Source organism: Oncorhynchus tshawytscha, unplaced genomic scaffold (assembly GCF_018296145.1).
Source record: "Oncorhynchus tshawytscha isolate Ot180627B unplaced genomic scaffold, Otsh_v2.0 Un_contig_10167_pilon_pilon, whole genome shotgun sequence".
Lineage (NCBI taxonomy): Eukaryota > Metazoa > Chordata > Actinopteri > Salmoniformes > Salmonidae > Oncorhynchus > Oncorhynchus tshawytscha.
Genome location: NW_024608364.1, coordinates 9,108 through 35,246, shown reverse-complemented (window position 1 = coordinate 35,246; position 26,139 = coordinate 9,108). Strand labels below are relative to the sequence as shown.

Genomic DNA, 26,139 nt, shown 5'->3' with positions numbered 1-26,139 from the left:
GACCAAACAAAACATAGAAACATACAAAGCAAACTATGGTCAGGGTGTGACAGCTGCCTGCACCTGCCCGCCTGTCCAACATCACTACTCTGGACTTAGAATATGTGGACAACTACAAATACCTGTTTCTGAACTTTGACAAAACGCTCAGCTGGTGTCCCTGGCTATGTCCAACCCTGTTGCCATAGTGATAGATGTTACGTGCCATCTGTTTGTTTGACTAAGATAATAACTTCATGAGAATGTCTACTCCTTTTTGCATACCCCTGTTTGGAAACAGAATATGAATAACATATTCAAATCAATGGGTATCAGTTTAAGATGTATATAGGGCCAAGCAACGGAGATAGACACAGAAGGAGAGAGAGATCTGGAGAGAGCAAGATAGACGGAGTGAGACAGACTTTCCTACAAACAACCGGTGAGGCCATGTTAAAAATGTATAATATTTTTAGCATTAATGTAGAGAAATGAATGTAACACAGTTTTTTTTAAATTATTCTGGTTACATTTCAGATGTAATTGGTACCTTTTGAAATCTCTTGGAACACAACTCTAAACTGAGTGTAGGAGTCTCTGATCACATCTTTAGCCATATTTCCATTGAATTTCACACTGATGGAAACTTCTTTGTACCTCACCCTCCTAATCTCAGGTCAGTTAGATGTGATTGTGTTTGTACGTGTGTGTGACACGTGTGTGTGTGACACGTGTGTGTGTGACACGTGTGTGTGTGACACGTGTGTGTTTGCTTGAACAATTTGGTGTACCACGTGCAAAGATGCATAGATGATTGTGGTTGCTGGATAAAATGTCTGTCATGAATCATTATTCTCTTCGCAGGGTTCTACACACCTTCCTCGTGTCTTATTTGTCAGTATCACGTCATAAACATAAAAAAGACCTGGATGGATGCCCAGAGTTACTGCAGAGCACATTACACTGATCTGGCTACAGTAGATGACATGGAGGACCTGAACAGGCTGATGACCAGTGTCAGTAGTTCTAATTACTGGTTCTGGATCGGACTGAAGAAGGGAGACTCCATGAAGTGGCACTGGTCTCTGGCAGACAGACGTTTCTACAGAGAGGGGGAGACTGAGTTCAGAAACTGGGACACTGGAACACCCCAAAATGGCAACTGTGTTTTTATGAGTACATCTGGTCTGTGGAACAACACCTCCTGTGATGACCAGCATCACTTCATCTGTTATGATGGTGAGTTTTCACATACTAATGATGAAGCCTGTTCTAAGTGCTGGAGCTGCCATTGAGTTGAAACATAGACTCATGAGAGCTTTAAGTTGTTAATCAGTTATTGATCTGTTATCAAATCAATGACAACATGTACTATAGATGATCAGTAGATGATGTTTCATTGGATATTTTTATTGATTATTACATTTCACTTTTGCAGGAAAACAAGACACCAACCAAACATACGTCTTAATTCAGGAGAACAGGACCTGGATAGATGCTCAGAGTTACTGCAGACAGTATCACACAGACCTGGTCAGTGTGAGGAACCAGACTGAGAACACAGAGATAAATAAGAAGATAACACTGAGGGGACTTCCTGTGTGGATCGGTCTGTTTCTAGACTCCTGGAGATGGTCAGACCAGAGTGACTCCTCATTCAGAAACTGGTTGCCAGGATGGCTTTCAACAGAACAGAGATACAACTGCACTCTCGTGCATTCTAATCCTTCTTCTTCAAATCATGCTAAAATGAGAAATTATCCCTCTGATGACACCTTTCCTTTCATCTGCTCCGGTAAGTTACCGTTTTCTCCACCTGATCTACCTGATACTATGATGACAGGAGAACTCTAATGTTGCCCCCGTGATTCACTACTGTCATTGTGGGATTTTATTCTCTTCTTGGCATAGCTGTGGAGACCACAATGACTACAGCGACCACGACTACCCCCTGCCCACGACCACGACTACCCCCTGCTCACGACCACGACTACCCCCATGCCCCCCACCACGACTACCCCCTGCCCACCACCACGACTACCCCCTGCTCACGACCACGACTACCCCCATGCCCCCCACCACGACTACCCCCTGCCCACCACCATAACTACCCCCTGCCCACGACCACAACTACCCCCTGCCCACCACCACGACTACCCCCTGCCCACCACCACGACTACCCCCTGCTCACGACCACGACTACCCCCTGCCCACGACCACGACTACCCCCTGCCCACGACCACGACTACCCCCTGCCCACGACCACAACTACCCCCTGCCCACCACCACGACTACCCCCTGCTCACGACCACGACTACCCCCTGCCCACAACCGCGACTATCCCCCTGCCCACGACCACGACTACCCCCCTGCCCACAACCACGACTACCCCCTGCCCACGACCACGACTACCCCCTGCCCACCACCATAACTACCCCCTGCCCACCACCATAACTACCCCCATGCCCACGACCACGACTACCCCCTGCCCACCACCATAACTACCCCCTGCCCACGACCACGACTACCCTCCTGCCCACCACCATAACTACCCCCATGCCCACGGCCACGACTACCCCCCTGCCCACGACCACGACTACCCCCTGCCCACCACCACGACTACCCCCCCCTGCTCATGACCATGACTATCCCCCTGCCCACGACCATGACTACCCCCTGCCCACGACAACGACTACCCCCTGCCCACGACCACGACTACCCCCCTGCCCACGACCACGACTACCCCCTGCCCACAACCACGACTACCCCCTGCCCACCACCACGACTACCCCCTGCCCACCACCACGACTACCCCCTGCTCATGACCATGACTATCCCCCTGCCCACGACCATGACTACCCCCTGCCCACGACAACGACTACCCCCTGCCCACGACCACGACTACCCCCTGCCCACGACCACGACTACCCCCTGCCCACAACCACGACTACCCCCTGCCCACCACCATAACTACCCCCTGCCCACCACCACGACTACCCCCTGCTCATGACCATGACTATCCCCCTGCCCACGACCATGACTACCCCCTGCCCACGACAACGACTACCCCCTGCCCACGACCACGACTACCCCCTGCCCATGACCACGACTACCCCCTGCCCATGACCACGACTACCCCCTGCCCACGACCACGACTACCCCCTGCCCACGACCACGACTACCCCCTGCCCACAACCACGACTACCCCCTGCCCACCACCACGACTACCCCCTGCTCATGACCATGACTATCCCCCTGCCCACGACCATGACTACCCCCTGCCCACGACCATGACTACCCCCTGCCCACGACAACGACTACCCCCTGCCCACGACCACGACTACCCCCTGCCCATGACCACGACTACCCCCTGCCCACGACCACGACTACCCCCTGCCCATGACCACAACTACCCCCTGCTCACGACCATGACTACCCCCTGCCCACGACCAAGACTACCCCCATGCCCACGACCATGACTACCCCCATGCCCACAACCAAGAAAGCTCAACTGAAGAGACAGGTGGTGAGAGTGAAGATGACCCCAAAGGATCAAAATCTGAACCTCAGAGATCTTGCTGTTCAGGACGACATCTTACAAGAGGTCAGTTTCCCCCTGTTCATGAAGAACCAACTCAGTAATGATGCAAACTCTACAGATCACCTCTCTGGTCTGGATCCTAGTCTGTTGTAGATGACCTCCTCTCTGGTCTGGGTCCTAGTCTGTTGGTGGATGACCTCCTTTCTGATCTGGGTCCTAGTCTGTTGTGAATGACCTCCTCTCTGATTTGGGTCTTAGTCTGGTGAGGATGATGTTTTATCCTGGCTGTGACCCCACTCTCCGAAGGTGTCTCAGGGAGAGTGGAATTAGCAAAAACACATTTCCAATTCACACACTTGTACATGTGTGAAATTGTCATGCCTGCTCCTGCTGTTCCCCTCTGGCGCTTGAGGGTCGCCAGTATCCCCAGCATTACTCACACCTGCCTTCCCCCGTCACGAGCAATCAGCGATTATTGGACTCACCTGGACTTAATCACCTCTGTCATCTCCCCTATATCTGTCTGTTCCCCTGCTCTGTTCCCTGCTTCAGCATTGATTGTCGTCTGTCTTTGTATACCAGTGTGTTGACTCTGTTCCTGTCTTGTTCCATGTTTACTCCTAATTAAATGTTGACTCCCGGTACCTGCTTCTCGATTCCAGCGTTGGACTTTACAGAATGCTGAAACCCCCAAATGAAGCATCTCTGAGTGCTGGCTTTCTGGTTAGTGGTGGCGTCGTGTCCGGGGGCCGCCACCGATGGAACCGGGGGTGCCTAAGCCAGTTCGTCTGGCTGTCACGCCGAAGCTGGCTCGAGTGGTTCCTTGCCCCGGTTGGCTCGGAAGGCGCCAATCCCACGTCAGGCCTCAGTCGGATCGTCAGGTTTTTCACCCAGCCGGCTCTTCAGGCTGGTACGCCTTCTCCGGATCATTGACTTCCCACACCTCAGCGGTATCGACAGGCCTTCCTGCCTCAGCCAGATTGTCAAGCTCCTATGCCTCAGCCGGCTCACCAGACTCTCACGCCTCTGCCGGTTCGTCGGGATATCACATCCAGCCGGCTTGTACCGTGCCCGTGCCTCGGCCAGCCCGTCAGGCTCGCCCAGGCACTGTCACGCCTTCTCCCACTCTTACCCCCTGGCGCTCGAGGGCGCCAGGCTCCCCAGCATTACGCACTCCTGCCATCGTCATTACGCACACCTGCCTTTCCTCGTCAGGCGCATCAGCAATTGTTGGACTCACCTGGACTTATGTCAACTCTGTCATTACCTCCCCTATACAGAGGGGCAAAAAAGTATTTAGTCAGCCACCAATTGTGCAAGTTCTCCCACTTAAAAAGATGAGAGAGGCCTGTAATTTCCATCATAGGTACACTTCAACTATGACAGATTTTTTATGAATTTATTTGCAAATTATGGTGGAAAATAAGTATTTGGTCAATAACAAAAGTTTATCTCAATACTTTGTTATATACCCTTTGTTGGCAATGACAGAGGTCAAATGTTTTCTGTAAGTCTTCACAAGGTTTTCACACACTATTGCTGGTATTTTGGCCCATTCCTCCATGCAGATCTCCTCTACTAGAGCAGTGATGTTTTGGGGCTGTTGCTGGGCAACACAGACTTTCAACGATTTTTCCAAACCAAGCTGCTTACCTATTGCAGATTCAGTCTTCCCAGCCTGGTGCAGGTCTACAATTTTGTTTCTGGTGTCCTTTGATAGCTCTTTGGTCTTGGCCATAGTGGAGTTTGGAGTGTGACTGTTTGAGGTTGTGGACAGGTGTCTTTTATACTGATAACAAGTTCAAACAGGTGCCATTAATACAGGTAACGAGTGGAGGACAGAGGAGCCTCTTAAAGAAGAAGTTACAGGTCTGTGAGAGCCAGAAATCTTGATTGTTTGTAGGTGACCAAATACTTATTTTCCACCATAATTTGCAAATAAATTCATAAAAAATCCTACAATGTGATTTTCAGGATTTTTTTTCTCATTTTGTCTGTCATAGTTGTAGTGTACCTATGATGAAAATTACAGGCCTCTCTCATCTTTTTAAGTGAGAGAACTTGCACAATTGGTGGCTGACTAAATACTTTTTTGCCCCACTGTATCTGTCTGTTCCCCTGCTCTGTTCCCTGCTTCAGCATTGATTTTCGTCTGTCTTTGTGTACCAGTGTGTTGACTCTGTTCCTGTCTTGTTCCATGTTTGTTCCTAATTAAATGTTGACTCCCGGTACCTGCTTCTCAACTCCAGCGTCGGTCCTTACAGAAATAGGACAAATATGAGCCTTATCTCCTCATAGAGTCAAAGGGTTAAAGTGAAGAACATCTCAGTATAGCAGGAAGGAATAGTAGTTGTAGATCTTTACAATGACTATTACAAAGTGAAATATTGTGGGTCTCTGTATGAGTTTGTCTCTCCAGATAAGGAACAAGCTGAAGGAGCAGGGGTTACCTGCAGACACCAAAGTGACATGGAAAAAGCAGCCTGATGGGAAGGTCTTCCACAAGGAGGAAGAGGGGTCTCCCAAGAAAGAAGAGGAGGAGAAGAAGATGAAGAGGATGATGACAAAGAGAAAACTCTAGTTATGTAAAACGTTCTCCTTTAATTTCTCTTTTTTAGTTATATTAATTATCTGTACTGGGATGTATTTTCTGAACCTAATTAAATGTGTTTTATTTATTAAATTGTTTAAGTATAAACATCAATAGTGTTTTATCATGAGATGTTGTTATTAATCATTTTCTTGACTTGGTTGTTTTATTACAGGGTTTGTTCTCAAGACAGACATTTCACACATCATGTCTATAAATGAGTTATTTGTAGTTATGTTGATATTCAGGGATGAGAAAGAGTATTTGCCTCCTTTCTAATTTTCTCAACTTTTACAGATTTAAGATGCTGAATGTTATCAGATCTTCAAAGAAAACAGAATATTAGATAAAGGAACCTGAGTGAACAAATAACACAACAATGACCTACTTATTTCATTTATTTCATAACAAAGTTATGTAACACCCAATGTTCATGTGTGAAAAAGTAAACTCAGGGACATTTGTGGGTTTTCAATCATGAACTGCTCATTTCAAGTCCTGCCACAACATCTCCATTGGGATCATTAGGTCTGGACATTGACGAGGTCATTCCAAAACTTCAAATGTGTTTCTTTTGAACCATTTTCATGTAGACTTGACTGTGTGTTTTGGATCAATGTCTTGCTGATAATTGATACTGAGCAGAACTCATGGTTCCTTCAACTAACGTTATGGACTAGATGGGTCCCGTTGTCTCTGCTGAAAACCAAACACTGCATTCCACAGTAAAACCCTTCATATCAATCGTCAAGCATGGTGGTGGCAGTGTGATGGTTTGAGGATGCTTTGCTGAGTTACAGCAGTTCTGCGTGGAAGAGTGGGCCAAAAGTCCTCCACAGCAATGTGAGAGACTGATCAACAACTACAGGAAGTGCTTGGTTGCAGTCATTAGAGCTTAAGGTGGAACAACCAGCTATTGAGTGTAAAGGGGCAATTACTTTTTCACACAGGGGAATTGGGTGTTGCATAACTTTGTTAATTAAATAGACAAAATAAGTATAGATATGGTTTGTTATTTTGCAAACTCAGGTTCACTTTATCTAATTTTAGGTTTTGGTTGAAGATCTAATAACATTCAGTATTAAAATTTAGCAAAAATAGAGAATATCAGAAAGGGGGCAAATACTTTTTCACAGCACTGTGAGTATCAATGTGTTTTTCTAATTGGAATGTAACTTACTTTAATTGTAAATGTATTTAGACCACAGTTTACATACTGCATAGCCAATGTAGTCTCAGCATGTTTTTTATTGGTTAATGAAGATGTATTTTCTGATGATCAAGTAAATGCCTGTTGCAGATTGACAGTATCGGTCTAGAGTTGTGATTCTTCAAGTTTCAACTTAATATTATTTTAATGTTTATTTGACACATTTTTCCTTGATGATAAAGACATGTAGACATAATGTGTAATCAACTCCTCTCTTCAGGACTCTGATACACTGGTACCAGTTAGAACCATGTCCTGCTGACCAGAGCTTTAGTTACATTTTGCATAACTTCCTCAAACCAGACAGAGGGGAACTTTACCACATCAACCAGACCCAGGATATTTCCTGGAACACACAATGATGTGACATCAGTAATGAACCTGGTCTCAGATCTGTTTGTGGCATCTTGCCAACTCTCATGTGTGTTGTGGTGCTGTGTGGCTCAGTTTGTAGAGCATCGTGCTTTTGTCAGACGAAAGAAGTAGACCAAGGTGCAGCTTGCTGAGTGTACATTTTCCTTTTATTTAAAATGTCGCCAACAAAACACTTCACTTCGGCTATACAGCCTCTAACAAAGTAAACTTCCCACACTGAAAGGAGGGAAAAAGGTCTACCTAAGTATGATTCCAAATCAGAGACAACGATAGACAGCTGTCCCTGATTGAGAATCATACCCGGCCAAAACAAAGAAATAAAGAAACATAGAAAACTAAACATAGAATGCCCACCCCACATCACACCCTGACCTAACCAAATAGGTTGTAGCTAGATGGAGAGGAAGTGTGAGCGAGAGTTGGAATGGACCATTCTGGTTCAATGCCAGGATTGTTGGTTGGTTTCCCCCGAGGCCGCCAATATGGAAAATGTATGCTTGACTACTTTTGGATGAACGATTATATTATATCTTCTATTATGGTCTGCAGTGAATTTGGGAAAGTATTCAGACCCCTTGACTTTTTCCACAACAGTTTTTTCCCCTCATCAATCTACACACAATACCCCATAATGACAAAGAATAAACAGGTTCTTAGATGTCTATGCAAATGTATTACAAATAAAAATGGAAATATTAGATTTACATAAGTATTCAGACACTTTATTCAGTACTTTGTTGAAGCACCCTTAGCAGTGATTACAGCCTCGAGTCTTCTTGGATTTGACGCTACAAGCTTGGCACACCTGTATTTGGGGAGATTCTCCCATTCTTCTCTGCAGATCCTCTAAAAGCCCTGTCAGGTTGGACGGAAGCGTCGCTGCACAAATATTTCAAGTCTCTCCATAGATGTTTGATCGGTTTGAAGTCCGGCATCTGGCTGGGCCACTCTAGGACATTCAGAGACTTGTAACGAAGCCACTCCTGTCTTGTCTTGGCTGTCTGCTTAGACCTGTTGGAAGGTGAACTTTCGCCCCAGTCTGACGTCTTGAGAGCTTTGGAGCAGGTTTTCATTAAGGATCTCTCTGTACTTTTCTCGGCTCATCTTTCCCTCGATCCTGACTAGTCTCTCACAGTCCCTGCCATTGAAAAACATCCACACAGCATGATGCTGCCACCACCATGCTTCACCCGTTATGGTGCCAGGTTTCCTCCAGACGTGACGGTTGGAATTCAAGCCAAAGAGCTCAATCTTGGTTTCATAAGACCAGAGAATCTTTTTTCTCATTGTCTGAGAGTCTTCATCTGCCTTTTGGCAAACTTCAAGCATGCTGTCATGTGCCTTTTACAGAGGAGTGGCTTCCGTCTGGCCACTCTACCGCATTGGCCTGACTGGTGGAGTCCTGCTGAGAGGGTTGTCCTTCTGGAATTTTCTCCCATTTCCACAGAGGAACCCTAGAGCTCTGTCAGAGTAACCATTGGGTTCTTGGTCACCTCCCTAACCAAGGCCCTTCTCCCCGATTGCTCAGTTTTGCCCGGCGTCAGCTCTAGGAAGTGTTTTGGTGGTCCTAAATTTCTTCCATGAGGCCACAGTGTTCTTGGGGACCTTTAACCTCTCTAGGGTATGTGGGACGGTAGCGTTCCACCTGTCAACAGCCAGTGAAACTGCAGGGCGCCAAATTCAAAACAATAGAAATCCCAAAACTAAAATTCCTCAAACATACATGTATTTTACACCGTTTTAAAGATACACTTTTTGTAAATCCAGCCACAGTGTCCGATTTCAAAAAGGCTTTACGACGAAAACAAACCACGCGATTATGTTAGGTCAGAGCCAGGTCACAGAAAAACACAGCCATTTTTCCAGCCAAAGAGAGGAGTCACAAAAATCAGAAATATAGATAAAATTAATCACTAACTTTTGATGATCTTCATCAGATGACACTCATAGTACTTCATGGTACACAATACGTGTATGTTTTGTTCGGTAAAGTTCATATTTATATCAAAAAATCTGAGTTTACTTTGGCGCATTATGTTCAGTAGTTCCAAAACATGATTTTGCAGAGAGCCACATCAATTCACAAAAATAGTCAAAATAAACATTGATAAACGATACAAGTGTTATTCACAGAATGAAAGACATATTTCTCCTTAATGCAACCGCTGTGTCAGATTTCAAAAAAAGCAAACCCTGCAATAGTCTGAGTACGGTGCTCAGACGACAAATTAAGCCAAATTGATATCCGCCATATTGGAGTCAACATTAGTCAGAAATAGCATTAAAAATATTCACTTACCTTTGATGATCTTCATCAGAATGCACTCCCAGGAATCCCAGTTCCACAATAAATGTTTGTTTCGTTTGATAATGTTCATCATTTGTGTCCAAATAGCTACTTTTGTTAGCATGTTTTGTAAACAAATCCAAAGTCACGAAGCGCGTTCACTAGTTGCAGACGAAATGTCCAAAAGTTCCGTTACAGTCCGTAGAAACATGTCAAACATTGTATAAAATCAATCTTTAGGATATTTTAAACATACATCTTCCATAATGTTCCAACCGGAGAATTCCTTTGTCTTCAGAAATGCAATGGAACGCTGGTCGCTCTCATGTGAACGCGCGAGACTGAGCTCGTGGCTGCTGGCAGACCCCTGACTCATTCCCCTCTCATTCGGCCACACTTCACAGTTGAAGCATCAAACAAGTTTCTAAAGACTGTTGGCATCTAGTGGAAGCCTTAGGAAGTGCAACATGACCCCATAGACACTGTGTATTCGATTGGGCAAGAATCGAAAGACTACAAACCTTAGATTTCCCACTTCCTGATGGATTGTGTCTCAGGTTTTTGCCTGCCATATGAGTTCTGTTATACTCACAGACATAATTCAAATAGTTTTAGAAACTTCAGAGTGTTTTCTATCAAAATCTACTAATTATATGCATATTCTGGCTTTTATGGCAGAGTAGCAGGCAGTTTCATTTGGGCATGCTTTTTTTCCAAAATTCCCAATGCTGCACCCTACCCTAGAGAAGTTACATGCTGCATAAATATTTTAGTACCCTTTCCCAGATCTGTGCCTCGAGATAATCCTGTCTCAGGGCTCTACGGATTATTCCTTCAACCCCATGACTTGTTTTTTACTCTGACATGCAGTGTCAACTGCTGTACCTTATATAGACAGGTGTGTGCCTTTCCAAAATCATGTCCAATCAATTGAGTTTACTTACCACAGTTGACCTCCAATCAAGAACTGTAGTAGAAACATCAAGGATGATCAATTGAAACAGGATTAACCTGAGCTCAGTTTCGAGTCATATAGCAAAGGGTCTGAATATAAATAAATCATTTGTAAATAAGGTTTTCTTTAAATATTTAGTTTTTATACATTTGTAGGAATTTCTAAAAACCTGTTTTTGCTTTGTCATTAACGGGTTTTGTGAGTCGATTGATGAGGATTAAAAAAAACTATTTTAGAATGAGGATGTAACATAACAAAATGTGGAAAAAGTGAAGATGTCTAAATTCTTTTCCCGCTGAACATAAATGAATTAGGCCCTAATCTATGGATTTCACATTGACTGGGAATACAGACATGCCACTGTTAGTCACAGATAACTGTTAGTCACAGATAACTGTTAGTCACAGATTGTCCTTAGGACCTAGTCACAGTATTTTTATGCACTCATTATGCCTGTCCATACCATAACCCTACCTGCACCATTGGGCACTCTGTTCACAACGTTGCAAACCACTAGTCCACACCACACACTACATCGTGTCTGCGGTTGTGAGGCCGGTTGGACGTACTGCTAAAATCTCTAAAACGATGTTGGAGGCAGCTTATGGTAGATAAATTAACATTACATTCTCTGGTAACAGCTCCGGTGGACATTCCTGAAATGAGCATGTCAATTGCACGCTCCTTCCAAACTTGAGCAGAGGGCAGAGCACCCAATGACAGAGGAGAGGGAGGACAGAGCACCCAATGACAGAGGAGAGGGAGGACAGAGCACCCAATGAAAGAGGAGAGGGAGGGCAGAGCACCCAATGACAGAGGAGAGGGAGTTCACAGCACCCAATGACAGAGGAGAGGGAGGGCAGACCACCCAATGACAGAGGAGAGGGAGGGCAGAGCACCCAATGACAGAGGAGAGGGAGGACAGAGCACCCAATGACAGAGGAGAGGGAGGACAGAGCACCCAATGACAGAGGAGAGGGAGGACAGAGCACCCAATGACAGAGGAGAGGGAGGGCAGACCACCCAATGACAGAGGAGAGGGAGGGCAGACCACCCAATGACAGAGGAGAGGGAGGACAGAGCACCCAATGACAGAGGAGAGGGAGGACAGAGCACCCAATGACAGAGGAGAGGGAGGGCAGACCACCCAATGACAGAGGAGAGGGAGGACAGAGCACCCAATGACAGAGGAGAGGGAGGACAGACCACCCAATGACAGAGGAGAGGGAGGACAGAGCACCCAATGACAGAGGAGAGGGAGGGCAGAGTACCCAATGACAGAGGAGAGGGGGCAGAGCACCCAATGAAAGAGGAGAGGGAGGGCAGAGTACCCAATGAAAGAGGAGAGGGAGGTCAGAGTACCCAATAACAGAGGAGAGGGAGGGCAGAGCACCCAATGACAGAGGAGAGGGAGGGCAGAGTACCCAATGAAAGAGGAGAGGGAGGTCAGAGTACCCAATAACAGAGGAGAGGGAGGGCAGAGCACCCAATGAAAGAGGAGAGGGAGGGCAGAGCACCCAATGAAAGAGGAGAGGGAGGTCAGAGTACCCAATAACAGAGGAGAGGGAGGGCAGAGCACCCAATGAAAGAGGAGAGGGAGGGCAGAGCACCCAATGAAAGAGGAGAGGGAGGACAGAGCACCCAATGAAAGAGGAGAGGGAGGACAGAGCACCCAATGAAAGAGGAGAGGGAGGGCAAACAAATTCAGCACCCAATGAAAGAGGAGAGGGAGGGCAGAGCACCCAATAACAGAGGAGAGGGAGGGCAGAGCACCCAATGACAGAGGAGAGGGAGGGCAGAGCACCCAATGACAGAGGAGAGGGAGGGCAGAGCACCCAATGAAAGAGGAGAGGGATGGCAGAGCACCCAATGACAGAGGGGAGGGAGGGCAGAGCACCCAATGACAGAGGAGAGGGAGGGCAGAGCACCCAATGACAGAGGAGAGGGAATTCACAGCACCCAATAACAGAGGAGAGGGAGGGCAGAGCACCCAATGAAATAGGAGAGGGAGGGAGGTCAGAGCACCCAATGAAAGAGGAGAGGGAGGTCACAGCACCCAAATGAAAGAGGAGAGGGAGGTCAGAGAACCCAAATGAAAGAGGAGAGGGAGGACAGAGAACCCAAATGAAAGAGGAGAGGGAGGACAGAGAACCCAAATGAAAGAGGAGAGGGAGGACAGAGAACCCAAATGAAAGAGGAGAGGGAGGACAGAGAACCCAAATGAAAGAGGAGAGGGAGGTCAGAGAACCCAAATGACAGAGGAGAGGGAGGTCAGAGAACCCAATGAAAGAGGAGAGGGAGGTCACAGCACCCAAATGAAAGAGGAGAGGGAGGTCAGAGCACCCAAATGAAAGAGGAGAGGGAGGTCAGAGCACCCAAATGAAAGAGGAGAGGGAGGACAGAGAACCCAAATGAAAGAGGAGAGGGAGGTCAGAGAACCCAAATGAAAGAGGAGAGGGAGGTCAGAGAACCCAATGACAGAGGAGAGGGAGGTCAGAGCACCCAAATGACAGAGGAGAGGGAGGTCAGAGAACCCAAATGAAAGAGGAGAGGGAGGTCAGAGAACCCAATGACAGAGGAGAGGGAGGTCAGAGAACCCAATGACAGAGGAGAGGGAGGACAGAGAACCCAATGACAGAGGAGAGGGAGGACAGAGAACCCAATGACAGAGGAGAGGGAGGTCAGAGCACCCAAATGAAAGAGGAGAGGGAGGGCAGAGAACCCAATGAAAGAGGAGAGGGAGGACAGAGAACCCAATGACAGAGGAGAGGGAGGTCAGAGCACCCAAATGAAAGAGGAGAGGGAGGACAGAGAACCCAATGACAGAGGAGAGGGAGGTCAGAGAACCCAATGACAGAGGAGAGGGAGGTCAGAGCACCCAAATGAAAGAGGAGAGGGAGGTCAGAGTACCCAATGACAGAGGAGAGGGAGGTCAGAGCACCCAATGACAGAGGAGAGGGAGGTCAGAGCACCCAATGAAAGAGGAGAGGGAGGGCAGAGCACCCAATGACAGAGGAGAGGGAGGTCAGAGCACCCAATGAAAGAGGAGAGGGAGGTCAGAGCACCCAATGACAGAGGAGAGGGAGGGCAGAGCACCCAATGCTGGAGGTGTTTATCTAGACACTGAGTGTACAAGACATCAGGACCACCTGCTCTCTCCATGACAGTTAACAGTCATTTACCAGTCAGCAGATATCAATCCAATTGATCATGAGGGATGAGATGGAATGATCTATTTCAAGTAGAAATCCACTACCAGCCTACTTGACACAACTTGTGGGATGCATTGGTGTTGACTTGGACCATCGTCCTTCTGGAACTCTCTTGATACCTAATTCAGGCCTCACTGACCTGTACAATTCTTGAAATTACTCAACCCTTTTAGGAGTTGGGTCCTTTTGGAACAATGAGGCAATTTCTGGGCAATATGTCTATCTAGAGGACTGGGTTATCTCCTTTGGATCAACAGAATCATCACATGAACATGTTCTGTATAGCCTCTCTAACTGTTTCCTTCTCTGGCTCTGTCCAACCCCTTTTCCAGTGGGATAAATGTCACATCACAGTTTTGTTTGTTTTGAGATGAATAACAAATTCAAACAAATGAGGAGCAGTGTCATGTTTAAATAGGGACAAAGATGTGATGACAGACACACAGTAGGAGAGACAGAGAGAGAGAAAGGGGAGCGAGTTGGTTAGCGAGAGAGATAGAGAGACAGAGAGAGACAGAGAGAGAGAAAGGGGAGAGAGTTGGATAGCGAGATAGAGATAGAGAGACAGAGAGAGAGAGACAGAGAGAGAGAGACAGAGAGAGACAGACAGAGAGAAAGGGGAGAGAGTTGGATAGCGAGATAGAGATAGAGAGACAGAGAGAGAGAGACAGAGAGAGAGAGACAGAGAGAGACAGACAGAGAGAAAGGGGAGAGAGTTGGATAGCGAGATAGAGATAGAGAGACAGAGAGAGAGAGACAGAGAGAGAGACAGAGAGAGACAGACAGAAAGAAAGGGGAGAGAGTTGGATAGCGAGATAGAGATAGAGAGACAGAGAGAGAGAGAGACAGAGAGAGACAGAGAGAGACAGAGCGAGAGTAAGAGAGTTTTCTTCAAACAACAGGTGAGGTTATTTGTGATTGTAGATATTTCATATTTCATTGTAGAGAAAAGTGTATAATATTTACTTTTTTTATTCCCAGGTTTGAAGGTTCCAGTGTAGAATAATTCACCATGTATTCTTACCCTTGTTGGCTCTGGAAATGTTATGTTGAGGTTTTTCACCCTACCACTTCCAATACTTTAGAAACCTAACCTAACAATCACTGATTGTTCCTGTCTCTGAACAGGTGATAACCCTCTATGTGGGGAGCATTATCTTCACCTGTCCTGTCAGGTCATATCAGTAAAGAAGGAGAAAGACAGTTTGTGTTGGTTAAGTGTTGCAACCTTGAAGTGCATTCATTTTAATCATATATCCTTTGAATTTCACAGTGATGGAAACGTTGTTGTATCTCACCCTGCTAATCTCAGGTCAGTTTACTGTGTGTGTGTCCCAGCAAACATGCCCACATTGGGCCAAAGTTTTCTTGCTAATCAGCTACAGATTGTCCCCCAAGACATTGTCCCAGTGTGTCCCAGTTTGCCCTGTGTGGCCCAGTGTGGGCAGCCCATATCTCGTGAGGACAATCTTCACTGTTCCTGAAATAAGATAACTCTTTGGATCAGCTGTCTGTTTTGTGCCCATGTGGTCCCCAAAATGATCTTATGTATTGGTCCTGTGTGTTTTGACCACCTCATGATAATTTCTCAGTTATAGTTCTTTATTTATATATCATTAATTTAGTTCAAGTTAAATCAAATATTGCCAAAGTAATGAATAAATTGTAACATTTATGAGCCCTAAGTTGTGTAAAGTGTTTTCACATATGTCCTGTTTAAAATATCTGATCTCAGTCCTCTTTAAAGTGAACTGGGGTGAAAAAAATAGAGCAACAAACATTTATTTATTTTTATTCAACTAGGAAAGTCAAATTCTTATTTACAATGACTGCCAAGTAACAGTGGGTTAACTGCCTTGTTCAGGATCAGAACAACAGATTTTTACCTTGTCAGCTAAGGGATTCGATCTAGCAAGGTTTGATCTAGGCTACCTGTCGCCCCAACATAACTCTGTTCTCTTTGTATTCACTCTGCCCCTGGCTCTGAATGAGGACTCAACTCTTTTGCTAGTTCACTTCACCTATTTTGTGAACAGAGTCCTCTTTGCTTCACATTTCTATGTTTAGAAAGGAACCAAGATCTTTTTCCAACATTCATTCAATGCACCCTGGGTTTTTACAAAGTGCAGGACAAGCCATTCAATCAGAATGTGTTATCAGACAGCTAGATAAACAGACTTACATTTTGAAAGATAATAGATATAGACATAATAATTGTAATCAGAAGATACTATTAACATGTACTGTATATTTAATATCTAATATAATAAATAGCAATAGAATAACTGGAGAATAAATAATGGTTTAATTGAAAATTGCACACCCAAGGTAGTGTACTGTCCCTTTAAGAGCTGGAAGAGATGTTGATCCCTATGTACCCTATTCAAACCCCACAATTACTAAACAGCTGACAAAGCTCTCTTAGCCAATAGATCACACGTTGCAAACAAATAATCTAATCTAAACTAAAAACTCCACACATTTTGGAATTATGTGCATCCTTGACAACCTCTAATATTCAAAAACAGCAACAACATACACATCATCATCTTCTCTTAGTTCGTTCTGTTAGGTGACATAAACTGGGATATGCTTAACACCCCGGCAGTCCTACAATCTAGGTTAAGGCTCGGGGACAGTGTTCGGAAGTTTAGATGAATGACGTGCCCAAAGTAAACTGCCTGTTACTCAGGCCCAGAAGCTAGGATATGCATGTAAATGTAAATGGATAGAAAACACTTTTAAGTTTAATAATGTCTGTGAGTATAACAGAACTGATACGGCAGTTGAGGTCACAGGCCATTTCAATGATAGCCTATGGGAAAAAATTAAAATAGGACCCAGATTGCAGTTCCTATAGCTTCCACTAGATGTCAACAGTCCTTAGAAAGGGTTTCAGGCTTTTATTTTGAAAAATGAACAAGAAGTTGTAGTTTTTCCAATGTGTCCTTCGTTAGAAATGTAGTCTTGTTGCACACGTGAATGAGGTGCACACTCTTTGTTATTTATCTTCTCGATTGAACATACTTTTCTCAGTCTTAAATATGATATTTTATTTAGATATTAGAGTACCTGAGGATTAATTAGAAACATCGTTTGACTTGTTTGGACGAACTTTACCGGTAACTCATTGGATTTGTTTGTATGCAAGTTGAAAGAGTGGATTACTGAATCAAGCGAACCAACTATAAACTGACTTTTTGGGATGTAAAGAAGGACTTTATCGAACAAAGCGACCATTCATTGTATAGCTGGGACCCTTGGGATTGCAAAGGCTTTCGCAGTAAAGCCTTTTGAAATCTGACATTGCTGTTGGAGAAGTTAAACTTTTAAACTATGTAAGACACTTGTATTTTCATGAATGTTTAATATTACAATTTTTGTATTTTGAATTTCGCGCTCTGCAATTTCACCGGATGTTGTCATAGTGGCACCCTAGCGGGACACCGATCCCAAAGAGGTTTTAACAAACCTCCAAACGAGCTTCAATGCCATACAGCACTCCTTCTGTGGCCTCCAACTGCTCTTAAATAGGGAACAAATTATAACGTAATGGGAACCAGGTGTGTACAATCAAAACAAAACAAACGGAAAAAGAAATATAGATCGGTGGAGGCTAGAAAGCCGGTGACGTCGACCGCCGAACAAGGAGAGGCACCAACTTCGGCGGAAGTCGTGACAGAAACAGTGTTACAGCAGTCTAGTGTGAGGGGTTATGTCAGTGGTCTAGTGTGAGGGGTTATGTCAGTAGTCAGTAGTGTGAGGGGTTATGTCAGTGGTCTAGTGTGAGGGGTTATGTCAGTGGTCTTGTGTGAGGGGTCTAGTCTAGTGTGAGGGGTTATGTCAGTGGTCTTGTGTGAGGGGTTATGTCAGTGGTCTAGTGTGAGGGGTCAGTAGTCTAGTGTGAGGGTTATGTCAGTAGTCTAGTGTGAGGGGTTATGTCAGTAGTTTAGTGTGAGGGGTTATGTCAGTAGTCTAGTGTGAGGGGTTATGTCAGTAGTCTAGTGTGAGGGTTATGTCAGTAGTCTAGTGTGAGGGGTTATGTCAGTAGTCTAGTGTGAGGGGTTATGTCAGTAGTCTAGTGTGAGGGTTCTAGTGTGAGGGGTTATGTCAGTAGTCAGAGGGTTAGTGTCTAGTGTGAGTCTAGTGTGAGGGTGTTATGTCAGTGGTCTAGTGTGAGGGGTTATGTCAGTGGTCTTGTGTGAGGGGTTATGTCAGTGTCTAGTGTGAGGGGATTATGTCAGTAGTCTAGTGTGAGGGGTTATGTCAGTAGTGGTCAAGTGTGAGGGGTTATGTCAGTAGGTCTAGTGTAGTCTAGTGTGAGGGGTTATGTCAGTGGTCTAGTGTGAGGGGTTATGTCAGTAGTCTAGTGTGAGGGGTTATGTCAGTAGTCTAGTGTGAGGGGTTATGTCAGTAGTCTAGTGTGAGGGGTTATGTCAGTGGTCTAGTGTGAGGGGTTATGTCAGTAGTCTAGTGTGAGGGGTTATGTCAGTAGTCTAGTGTGAGGGGTTATGTCAGTAGTCTAGTGTGAGGGGTTATGTCAGTGGTCTAGTGTGAGGGGTTATGTCAGTAGTCTAGTGTGAGGGGTTATGTCTAGTGGTCAGTAGTCTAGTGTGAGGGGTTATGTCAGTAGTCTAGTGTGAGGGGTTATGTCAGTAGTCTAGTGTGAGGGGTTATGTCAGTAGTCTAGTGTGAGGGGTTATGTCAGTAGTCTAGTGTGAGGGGTTATGTCAGTAGTCTAGTGTGAGGGTTATGTCAGTGGTCTAGTGTGAGGGGTTATAGTAGTCTAGTGTGAGGGGTTATACAGGTCTAGTGTAGGGGTTATAACAGTAGTCTAGTGTGAGGGGTTATGTCAGTAGTGTGAGGGGTTATGTCAGTAGTCTAGTGTGAGGGGTTATGTCAGTAGTCTAGTGTGAGGGGTTATGTCAGTAGTCTAGTGTGAGGGGTTATGTCAGTAGTCTAGTGTGAGGGGTTATGTCAGTAGTCTAGTGTGAGGGGTTATGTCAGTAGTCTAGTGTGAGGGGTAATGTCAGTAGTCTAGTGTGAGGGGTTATGTCAGTAGTCTAGTGTGAGGGGTTATGTCAGTAGTCTAGTGTGAGGGGTTATGTCAGTAGTCTAGTGTGAGGGGTTATGTCAGTAGTCTAGTGTGAGGGGTTATGTCAGTAGTCTAGTGTGAGGGGTTATGTCAGTAGTCTAGTGTGAGGGGTTATGTCAGTAATCTAGTGTGAGGGGTTATGTCAGTAGTCTAGTGTGAGGGGTTATGTCAGTAGTCAGTGTGAGTCTAGTGTGAGGGGTTATGTCAGTGGTCTAGTGTGAGGGGTTATGTCTAGTGTGAGGGGTTATGTCAGTAGTCTAGTGTGAGGGGTTATGTCAGTAGTCTAGTGTGAGGGGTTATGTTAGTAGTCTAGTGTGAGGGGTTATGTCAGTAGTCTAGTGTGAGGGGATATGTCAGTAGTCTAGTGTGAGGGGTCAGTAGTCTAGTGTGAGGGGTTATGTCAGTAGTCTAGTGTGAGGGGTTATGTCAGTAGTCTAGTGTGAGGGGTTATGTCAGTGGTCTAGTGTGAGGGGTTATGTCAGTGTGAGGGGTTATGTCAGTAGTCTAGTGTGAGGGGTTATGTCAGTAGTCTAGTGTGAGGGGTTATGTCAGTAGTCTAGTGTGAGGGGTTATGTCAGTAGTCTAGTGTGAGGGGATATGTCAGTAGTCTAGTGTGAGGGGTTATGTCAGTAGTCTAGTGTGAGGGGTTATGTCAGTAGTCTAGTGTGAGGGGTTATGTTCTAGTGTGAGGGGTCAGTAGTCTAGTGTGAGGGGTTATGTCAGTAGTCTAGTGTGAGGGGTTATGTCAGTAGTCTGTTAGTGTGAGGGGTTATGTCAGTAGTCTAGTGTGAGGGGATATGTCAGTAGTCTAGTGTGAGGGGTTATGTCAGTAGTCTAGTGTGAGGGGTTATGTCAGTAGTCTAGTGTGAGGGGATATGTCAGTAGTCTATGTGAGGGGATATGTCAGTAGTCTAGTGTGAGGGGTTATGTCAGTAGTCTTGTGTGAGGGGTCTAGTCTTGTGTGAGGGGTTATGTCAGTAGTCTAGTGTGAGGGGTTATGTTATGTCTAGTGTGAGGGGTAGTCTAGTCTAGTGAGGGGTTATGTCAGTAGTCTAGTGTGAGGGGTTATGTCAGTAGTCTAGTGTGAGGGGTTATGTCAGTAGTCTAGTGTGAGGGGTTATGTCAGTAGTCTAGTGTGAGGGGTTATGTCAGGGGAAACGGTGTTGTAGTATTCTAGCGTGTGGTGCGGGAATAATGACAAGCAAACCTGAGGAGCTTTGTGATCACATTGTCCTAAAAAAGGGAACTGGACATCGGAATTCAAGCGAACTGAACACACTGAACTTGAGGGTTTGAGTTGCTTTGGAGTGGTCAATCTGCACAAAAAAATAAGCGAACCACACCGAGATCACAGAAAATGGCTGAAAATGACTAAGTGTGAAAACGACCTTATTTATCTTGTGTTACATTACACCAGAAAGACAACATCACTGCTGCTGTCATTCACTGTGATGTTGCTGTGGGATTGCTGTTGGCTAGCCTGTGCTGGATTTGCTGTTGGCTAGCCCGTAACCACCTTGGATACTGAATACCCTCACAGGGCGAATGCTGTGATGTTTGCAAGGTGTGTGTGTGTGTATATATTTATGTGTGTGTGTGTGTGTGTGTGTTTGCACACCAGTGTGTACTGTATGTTAACAGATCCACAGATAGTGTGGTTGGGGTTGAGAAGTTGCTGGAAAAATGTCCCTCATTAATCATTATTCTGTTAACAGGACACCTTCCTCATGTCTTCATCAGTATCACCTCATTTCCATCAATATGATCTGGACTGATGCCCAGAGTTACTGCAGAGCACATTACACTGATCTGGCTACAGTAGATGACATGGAGGACCTGAACAGGCTGATGACCAGTGTCAGTAGTTCTAATTACTGGTTCTGGATCGGACTGAAGAAGGAGACTCCATGAAGTGGAACTGGTCTCTGGCAGACAGACGTTTCTACAGAGAGGGGGAGACTGAGTTCAGAAACTGGGACACTGGGACACCCCAAAATGGTAACTGTGCTTTAATGAGTACATCTGGTCTGTGGAACAACACCTCCTGTGATGACCAGCATCACTTCATCTGTTATGATGGTGAGTATTCACATACTAATGATGAAGCCTGTTCTAAGTGCTGGAGCTGCCATTGAGTTGAAACATAGACTCATGAGAGCTTTAAGTTGTTAATCAGTTATTGATCTGTTATCAAATCAATGACAACATGTACTATAGATGATCAGTAAATGATGTTTCATTGGATATTTGTATTGATTATTACATTTGACTTTTGCAGGAAAACAAGTCACCAACCAAACATACGTCTTAATTCAGGAGAACAGGACCTGGATAGATGCTCAGAGTTACTGCAGACAGTATCACACAGACCTGGTCAGTGTGAGGAACCAGACTGTGAACACAGAGATAGAGAAGAAGATATCACTGAGGGGACTTCCTGTGTGGATCGGTCTGTTTCTAGACTCCTGGAGATGGTCAGACCAGAGTGACTCCTCATTCAGAAACTGGCATTCAGGACGGCCTTCAACAGATCAGAGACACAACTGCACTCTGGTGTCTTCTTATCCTTCTTCTGATTATTCTAAATGGATAAATCATCCCTGTGACTACAACTTTCCTTTCATCTGCTATGGTAAGTTACCATATTCTCCACCTGATCTACCTGATATAATGATGACAGGAGAACTGTAATGTTGATTTACTTCAGTCATTTGAATCCAAGATGGCATAGCAGTCAGACGTCTTTGTCTTTGTCTTGTCTCTTCCCATGTGTATATATATTTTTCTTTGCGTTCTTTTAAATATATTTCCTAAACCTCAACTTTAAAATACTCTCCTGCAACCCGCCTCAACCAATGTGGTGTGGATCAGTTTTTTTCCCCCCAAAGTATTTCTATTTACCTCCGAACTGGAATACCTCTACTGAAGCTAGCTGGCTAACTAGCTACCAGCTATCAGTCAGCTAACCACTGCTAGCGGTCATCAGCTAACCTTTAGCTCGGAAAGCTGTCGTCAGTTCGCGTTTCAAACCAGAGAATAACTGACCTATTTTTCTCTCCATATCCCCGAATTCCTACCACAAACTCTGAACCTTTTCATCTGGATCATCGCAGCTAGCTAACCGCAACCCGGGTTGACTACTCCTGGCTAACGTTTGACTACTCCTGGGCTACAATATCCGGACCCCTTCTACTGCCGGTATGGGGCACGGAACCCCACCGATCCTCTACGACTGGAATACCAACATAATCTGCCCTAGGATTCCAACAGGCCCCTCAGGCGCAACGCCCGCTGAAGGCCCATTCTGCTAACCTGCTAGGCATGCTAGCTACCTAGAGCTACTTGGAACTCTACTAACTCCATGACTGGTCTATTGACGTCACCACAAGAAGAGGCAAAAACAGACTTACCCCCATCGCGACGTCCCCCAAAGGCTAACTTGCTAGCCCCGGTCTACTAACTGCTAGCTTGCCTGCCTCGGTCTGCTAACTGCTAGCCCCTGCTAACTGCTTGCTTTTTAACCCGGTCTGCTTACTGCTAGCTTGTTTAGCCCCGGCCTACTAACTGTTAGCGTGTTAGCATCAGCCTGCTAACTGTCTGAATCGCCGTGTCCCCAGTCAGTCCAACCACTCACTGGACCCATATGTTGACTTGGCTACGCATGCCTCTCTCTAATATCAATATGCCTCATCAATTACTGTCCTGGTTAGTGATTACTGTCTTATTTCACTGTAGAGCCTCTAGCCCTGTTTAATATGCCAACCAACCATGTTGTTCCACCTCCGACATATGCGATGACATCACCTGGTTTAAATGTCTCTAGAGACTATATATCTCTCATCATTACTCAATGCCTAAGTTTACCTCCACTGTATTCGCATCCTACCATACCTTTGTCTGTACAGTATGCCTTGAATCTATGCTATTGTGCCCAGAAACCTGCTCCTTTGTTCTTATAGCATTTAGCTGTACCCTTATCCTACTCCTCCTCTGTTCCTCTGGTGATGTAGAGGTGAATCCAGGCCCTGCAGTGCCTAGCTCCACTCCTATTCCCTACCTTTCAGAAACAAGTCTCTCACTGTTGCCGCTTGCTATAGACCTCCCTCTGCCCCCAGCTGTGCCCTCGATACCATATGTGAATTGATTGCCCTCCCCATCTATCTTCTGAGCTCATGCTACTAGGTGACCTAAACTGGGACATGCTAACACCCCGACCATCCTACAATCCAAGCTGAGCACTCAATTCCACACAAATTATCAATGAACCTACCAGGTACAACTCCAAATTCTAAACACGGGCACCCTCATAGTCATCCTAACTACACCCCTCCAAATACACCTGTTTTTCATTCAAGATCTCAGCGATCACTGCCTCATCCGTAATGGGTCTGCGACCAAACGACCACCCCTCATCACTGTCAAACGCTCCCAAAAACACTTCTGAAAGAGCTGAAAAATCTAGACCCCTACAAATCAGCTGAGCTAGACAATCTGGACCCTCTCTTTCTAAAATTATCTGCCGAAATTGTTGCAACCCCTATTACTAGCCTGTTCAACCTCTCTTTCGTATCGTCTGAGATTCCCAAAGATTGGAAAGCTGCCGCGGTCATTCCCCTCTTCAAAGGGTGAGACACTCTCAACCCAAACTGCTACAGACCTATATCTATCCTACCCTGTCTTTCTAAGACCTTCGAAAGCCAAGTTAAGGAACAGATTACCGACCATTTCGAATCCCACCGTACCTTCTCCGCTTTGCAATCTGGTTTCAAAGCTGGTCATGGGTGCATCTCAGCCACGCTCAAGGTCCTAAACGACATCATAACCGCCATCGATAAGAGACATTACTGTGCAGCCATATTCATCAACCTGGCCAAGACTTTCGACTCTGTCAATCACCACATTCTTATTGGCAGACTTGACAGCCTTGGTTTCTCAAATGATTGCCTCGCCTGGTTTACCTACTACTTCTCTGATAGAGTTCAGTGTTTCAAATCGGAGGGCCTGTTGTCTGGACCTCTGGCAGTCTCTATGGGGGTGCCACAGGGTTCAATCCTCGGGCCGACTCTCTTCTCTGTATACATCAATGATGTCGTTCTTGATGCTGGTGATTCTCTGATACACCTCTACGCAAACGACACCATTCTGTATACTTCTGGCCCTTCTTTGGACACTGTGTTAACTAACCTCCAGATGAGCTTCAATGCAAACGCAAGTAAAACTAAATGCATGCTATTCAACCGATAACTGCCCGCCCGTCCAACATCACTACTCTGGACGGCTCTGACTTAAAATACGTGGACAACTACAAGTACCTATCTGTCTGGTTAGACTGTAAACTCTTTCCAGACTCACATTAAGCATCTCCAATACCAAACATACCCTCGTAAAACTGACCATCCTACTGATCCTCGACTTCGGTGATGTCATCTATAAAATTGCTGAAAAATCTCTGAAGCTGGAGACTCATATCTCCCTCACTAGCTTTAAGCACCAGCTGTCAGAGCAGCTCACAGATCACTGCACCTGTACATAGCCCATCTGTAAACAGCCCATCTATCTACCTACCTCATCCCCATACTGTATTTATTTATTTATTTATCTTGCTCCCCAGTATCTCTACTTGCACATTCATCTTCTGCACATCTACTATTCCAGTGTTTTAATTGCTATATTGTAATTACCTCGCCACCATGGCCTATTTATTGCCTTAACTCCCTTATCTCACCTCATTTGCACTGTATATTGACTTTTTGAAGAGGCTCTTCAACTGAAGAGACAGGTGGTGAGAGTGAAGATGACACAAAGGGATCAACATTTGAACCTCAGAGATCCTGCTGTTCAAGACGCCATCGTACAAGAGGTGAGTTTCACCCTGTTCATGAAGAACCAACTCAGTAATGATTTAAACTGTACAGACCTCTCTGGTCTGGGTCCTAGTCTGTAGATTACCTTTTCTCCTGACCGTGACCCCGCGCTCTGTGGGTGCCTCAGGGAGAGTGGGATATGCAACAAAAAAACATTTCCAATTCACACGTATATTAAAACTCACTTGTACATGTGTGAAACAGGAACGTTATAAGCATCATCTCCTCAAAGAGTGAAATGATTGACGTCAAGAAAGAATAACTATTGAAGAATTAAATACTGTGTTTGTGTGTGTTTCTCCAGATAAGGAACAAGCTGAAGGAGCAGGGGTTACCTGCAGACACCAAAGTGACATGGAAAAAGCAGCCTGATGGGAAGGTCTTCCACAAGGAGGAAGAGGGGTCTCCCAAGAAAGAAGAGGAGGAGAAGAAGATGAAGAAGAGGATGATGACAAAGAGAGAACTCTATGTTAAATGTTCTCCTTACATTTCTCTTTTTATTTACATTAATAATCTGTACTGGTCCAGAGTGTCTCAGTTTAACTGAAACAAGTCTTTATCTGAGATACAGTTAATTGTTTTATCATACAGAATATTGTTTTATCATATATATTATTGTTTTATCATAGTATGTGATCTTAAGTTACAAATCTTTAACATTGTTCATCGTTTGAATCTCTTTTGTTAGTTTATATATTAGAACCTAGTTTCAACTGTAGACTTGATGGTTCATTTGGAATATTAATAAACAACATGGTGAGAGATGCTCTTTTTCCTCAGTCATTATAGACAGTATTCAGACTTGATCTGCTCACTGGAATTTCTGTGCATTGACACCAATGAGTGATTCAGGTGAAAGTCCCATTTGCAAGCACATGGATCTCATGTCAGAATACCATCCTAACAGCTCTGCATTTCTTTACTGGAAGTTCATTTAGATTTAAATAAATAATCTGTCATTCATCTACAAGGATTTATTTTAATCAAAATGTTCATTTTTATGACCCAGTAAAAAAAATCTCTCTTAGTGA

General features: G+C 45.1%; 1 protein-coding gene and 1 long non-coding RNA gene across 2 annotated transcripts; both read left to right on the top strand.

Moving 5' to 3' along the window:
- The first annotated feature begins 243 nt into the window (after positions 1-243).
- Positions 244-25,870, top strand: LOC112241629. Its single transcript, XM_042313074.1, has 11 exons — positions 244-421; positions 517-655; positions 844-1,218; positions 1,418-1,774; positions 1,891-2,396; positions 3,434-3,583; positions 4,249-4,624; positions 21,141-21,323; positions 21,523-21,876; positions 25,001-25,104; positions 25,413-25,870. Exons 2-11 carry the CDS (start codon positions 619-621, stop codon positions 25,653-25,655), a joined length of 2,685 nt encoding a protein of 894 aa, XP_042169008.1. The 5' UTR covers positions 244-421; positions 517-618; the 3' UTR covers positions 25,656-25,870.
- LOC121843478 lies at positions 14,961-21,138 on the top strand. The gene is made up of 3 exons (XR_006081584.1): positions 14,961-15,051; positions 15,423-15,461; positions 20,960-21,138. It is a non-coding gene; the product is annotated as an uncharacterized LOC121843478 (long non-coding RNA).
- Positions 25,871-26,139: the final 269 nt, after the last annotated feature.

Bases quoted from the DNA above. Each gene is read 5' to 3' on its own strand.
- LOC112241629 (XM_042313074.1), top strand. From the start codon at position 619: ATGGAAACTTCTTTGTACCTCACCCTCCTAATCTCAG. The intron at 1,219-1,417 runs GTGAGTTTTCAC...TCACTTTTGCAG, and splicing joins TCACTTCATCTGTTATGATG to GAAAACAAGACACCAACCAA. The intron at 21,877-25,000 runs GTAAGTTACCAT...GACTTTTTGAAG, and splicing joins CTTTCCTTTCATCTGCTATG to AGGCTCTTCAACTGAAGAGA.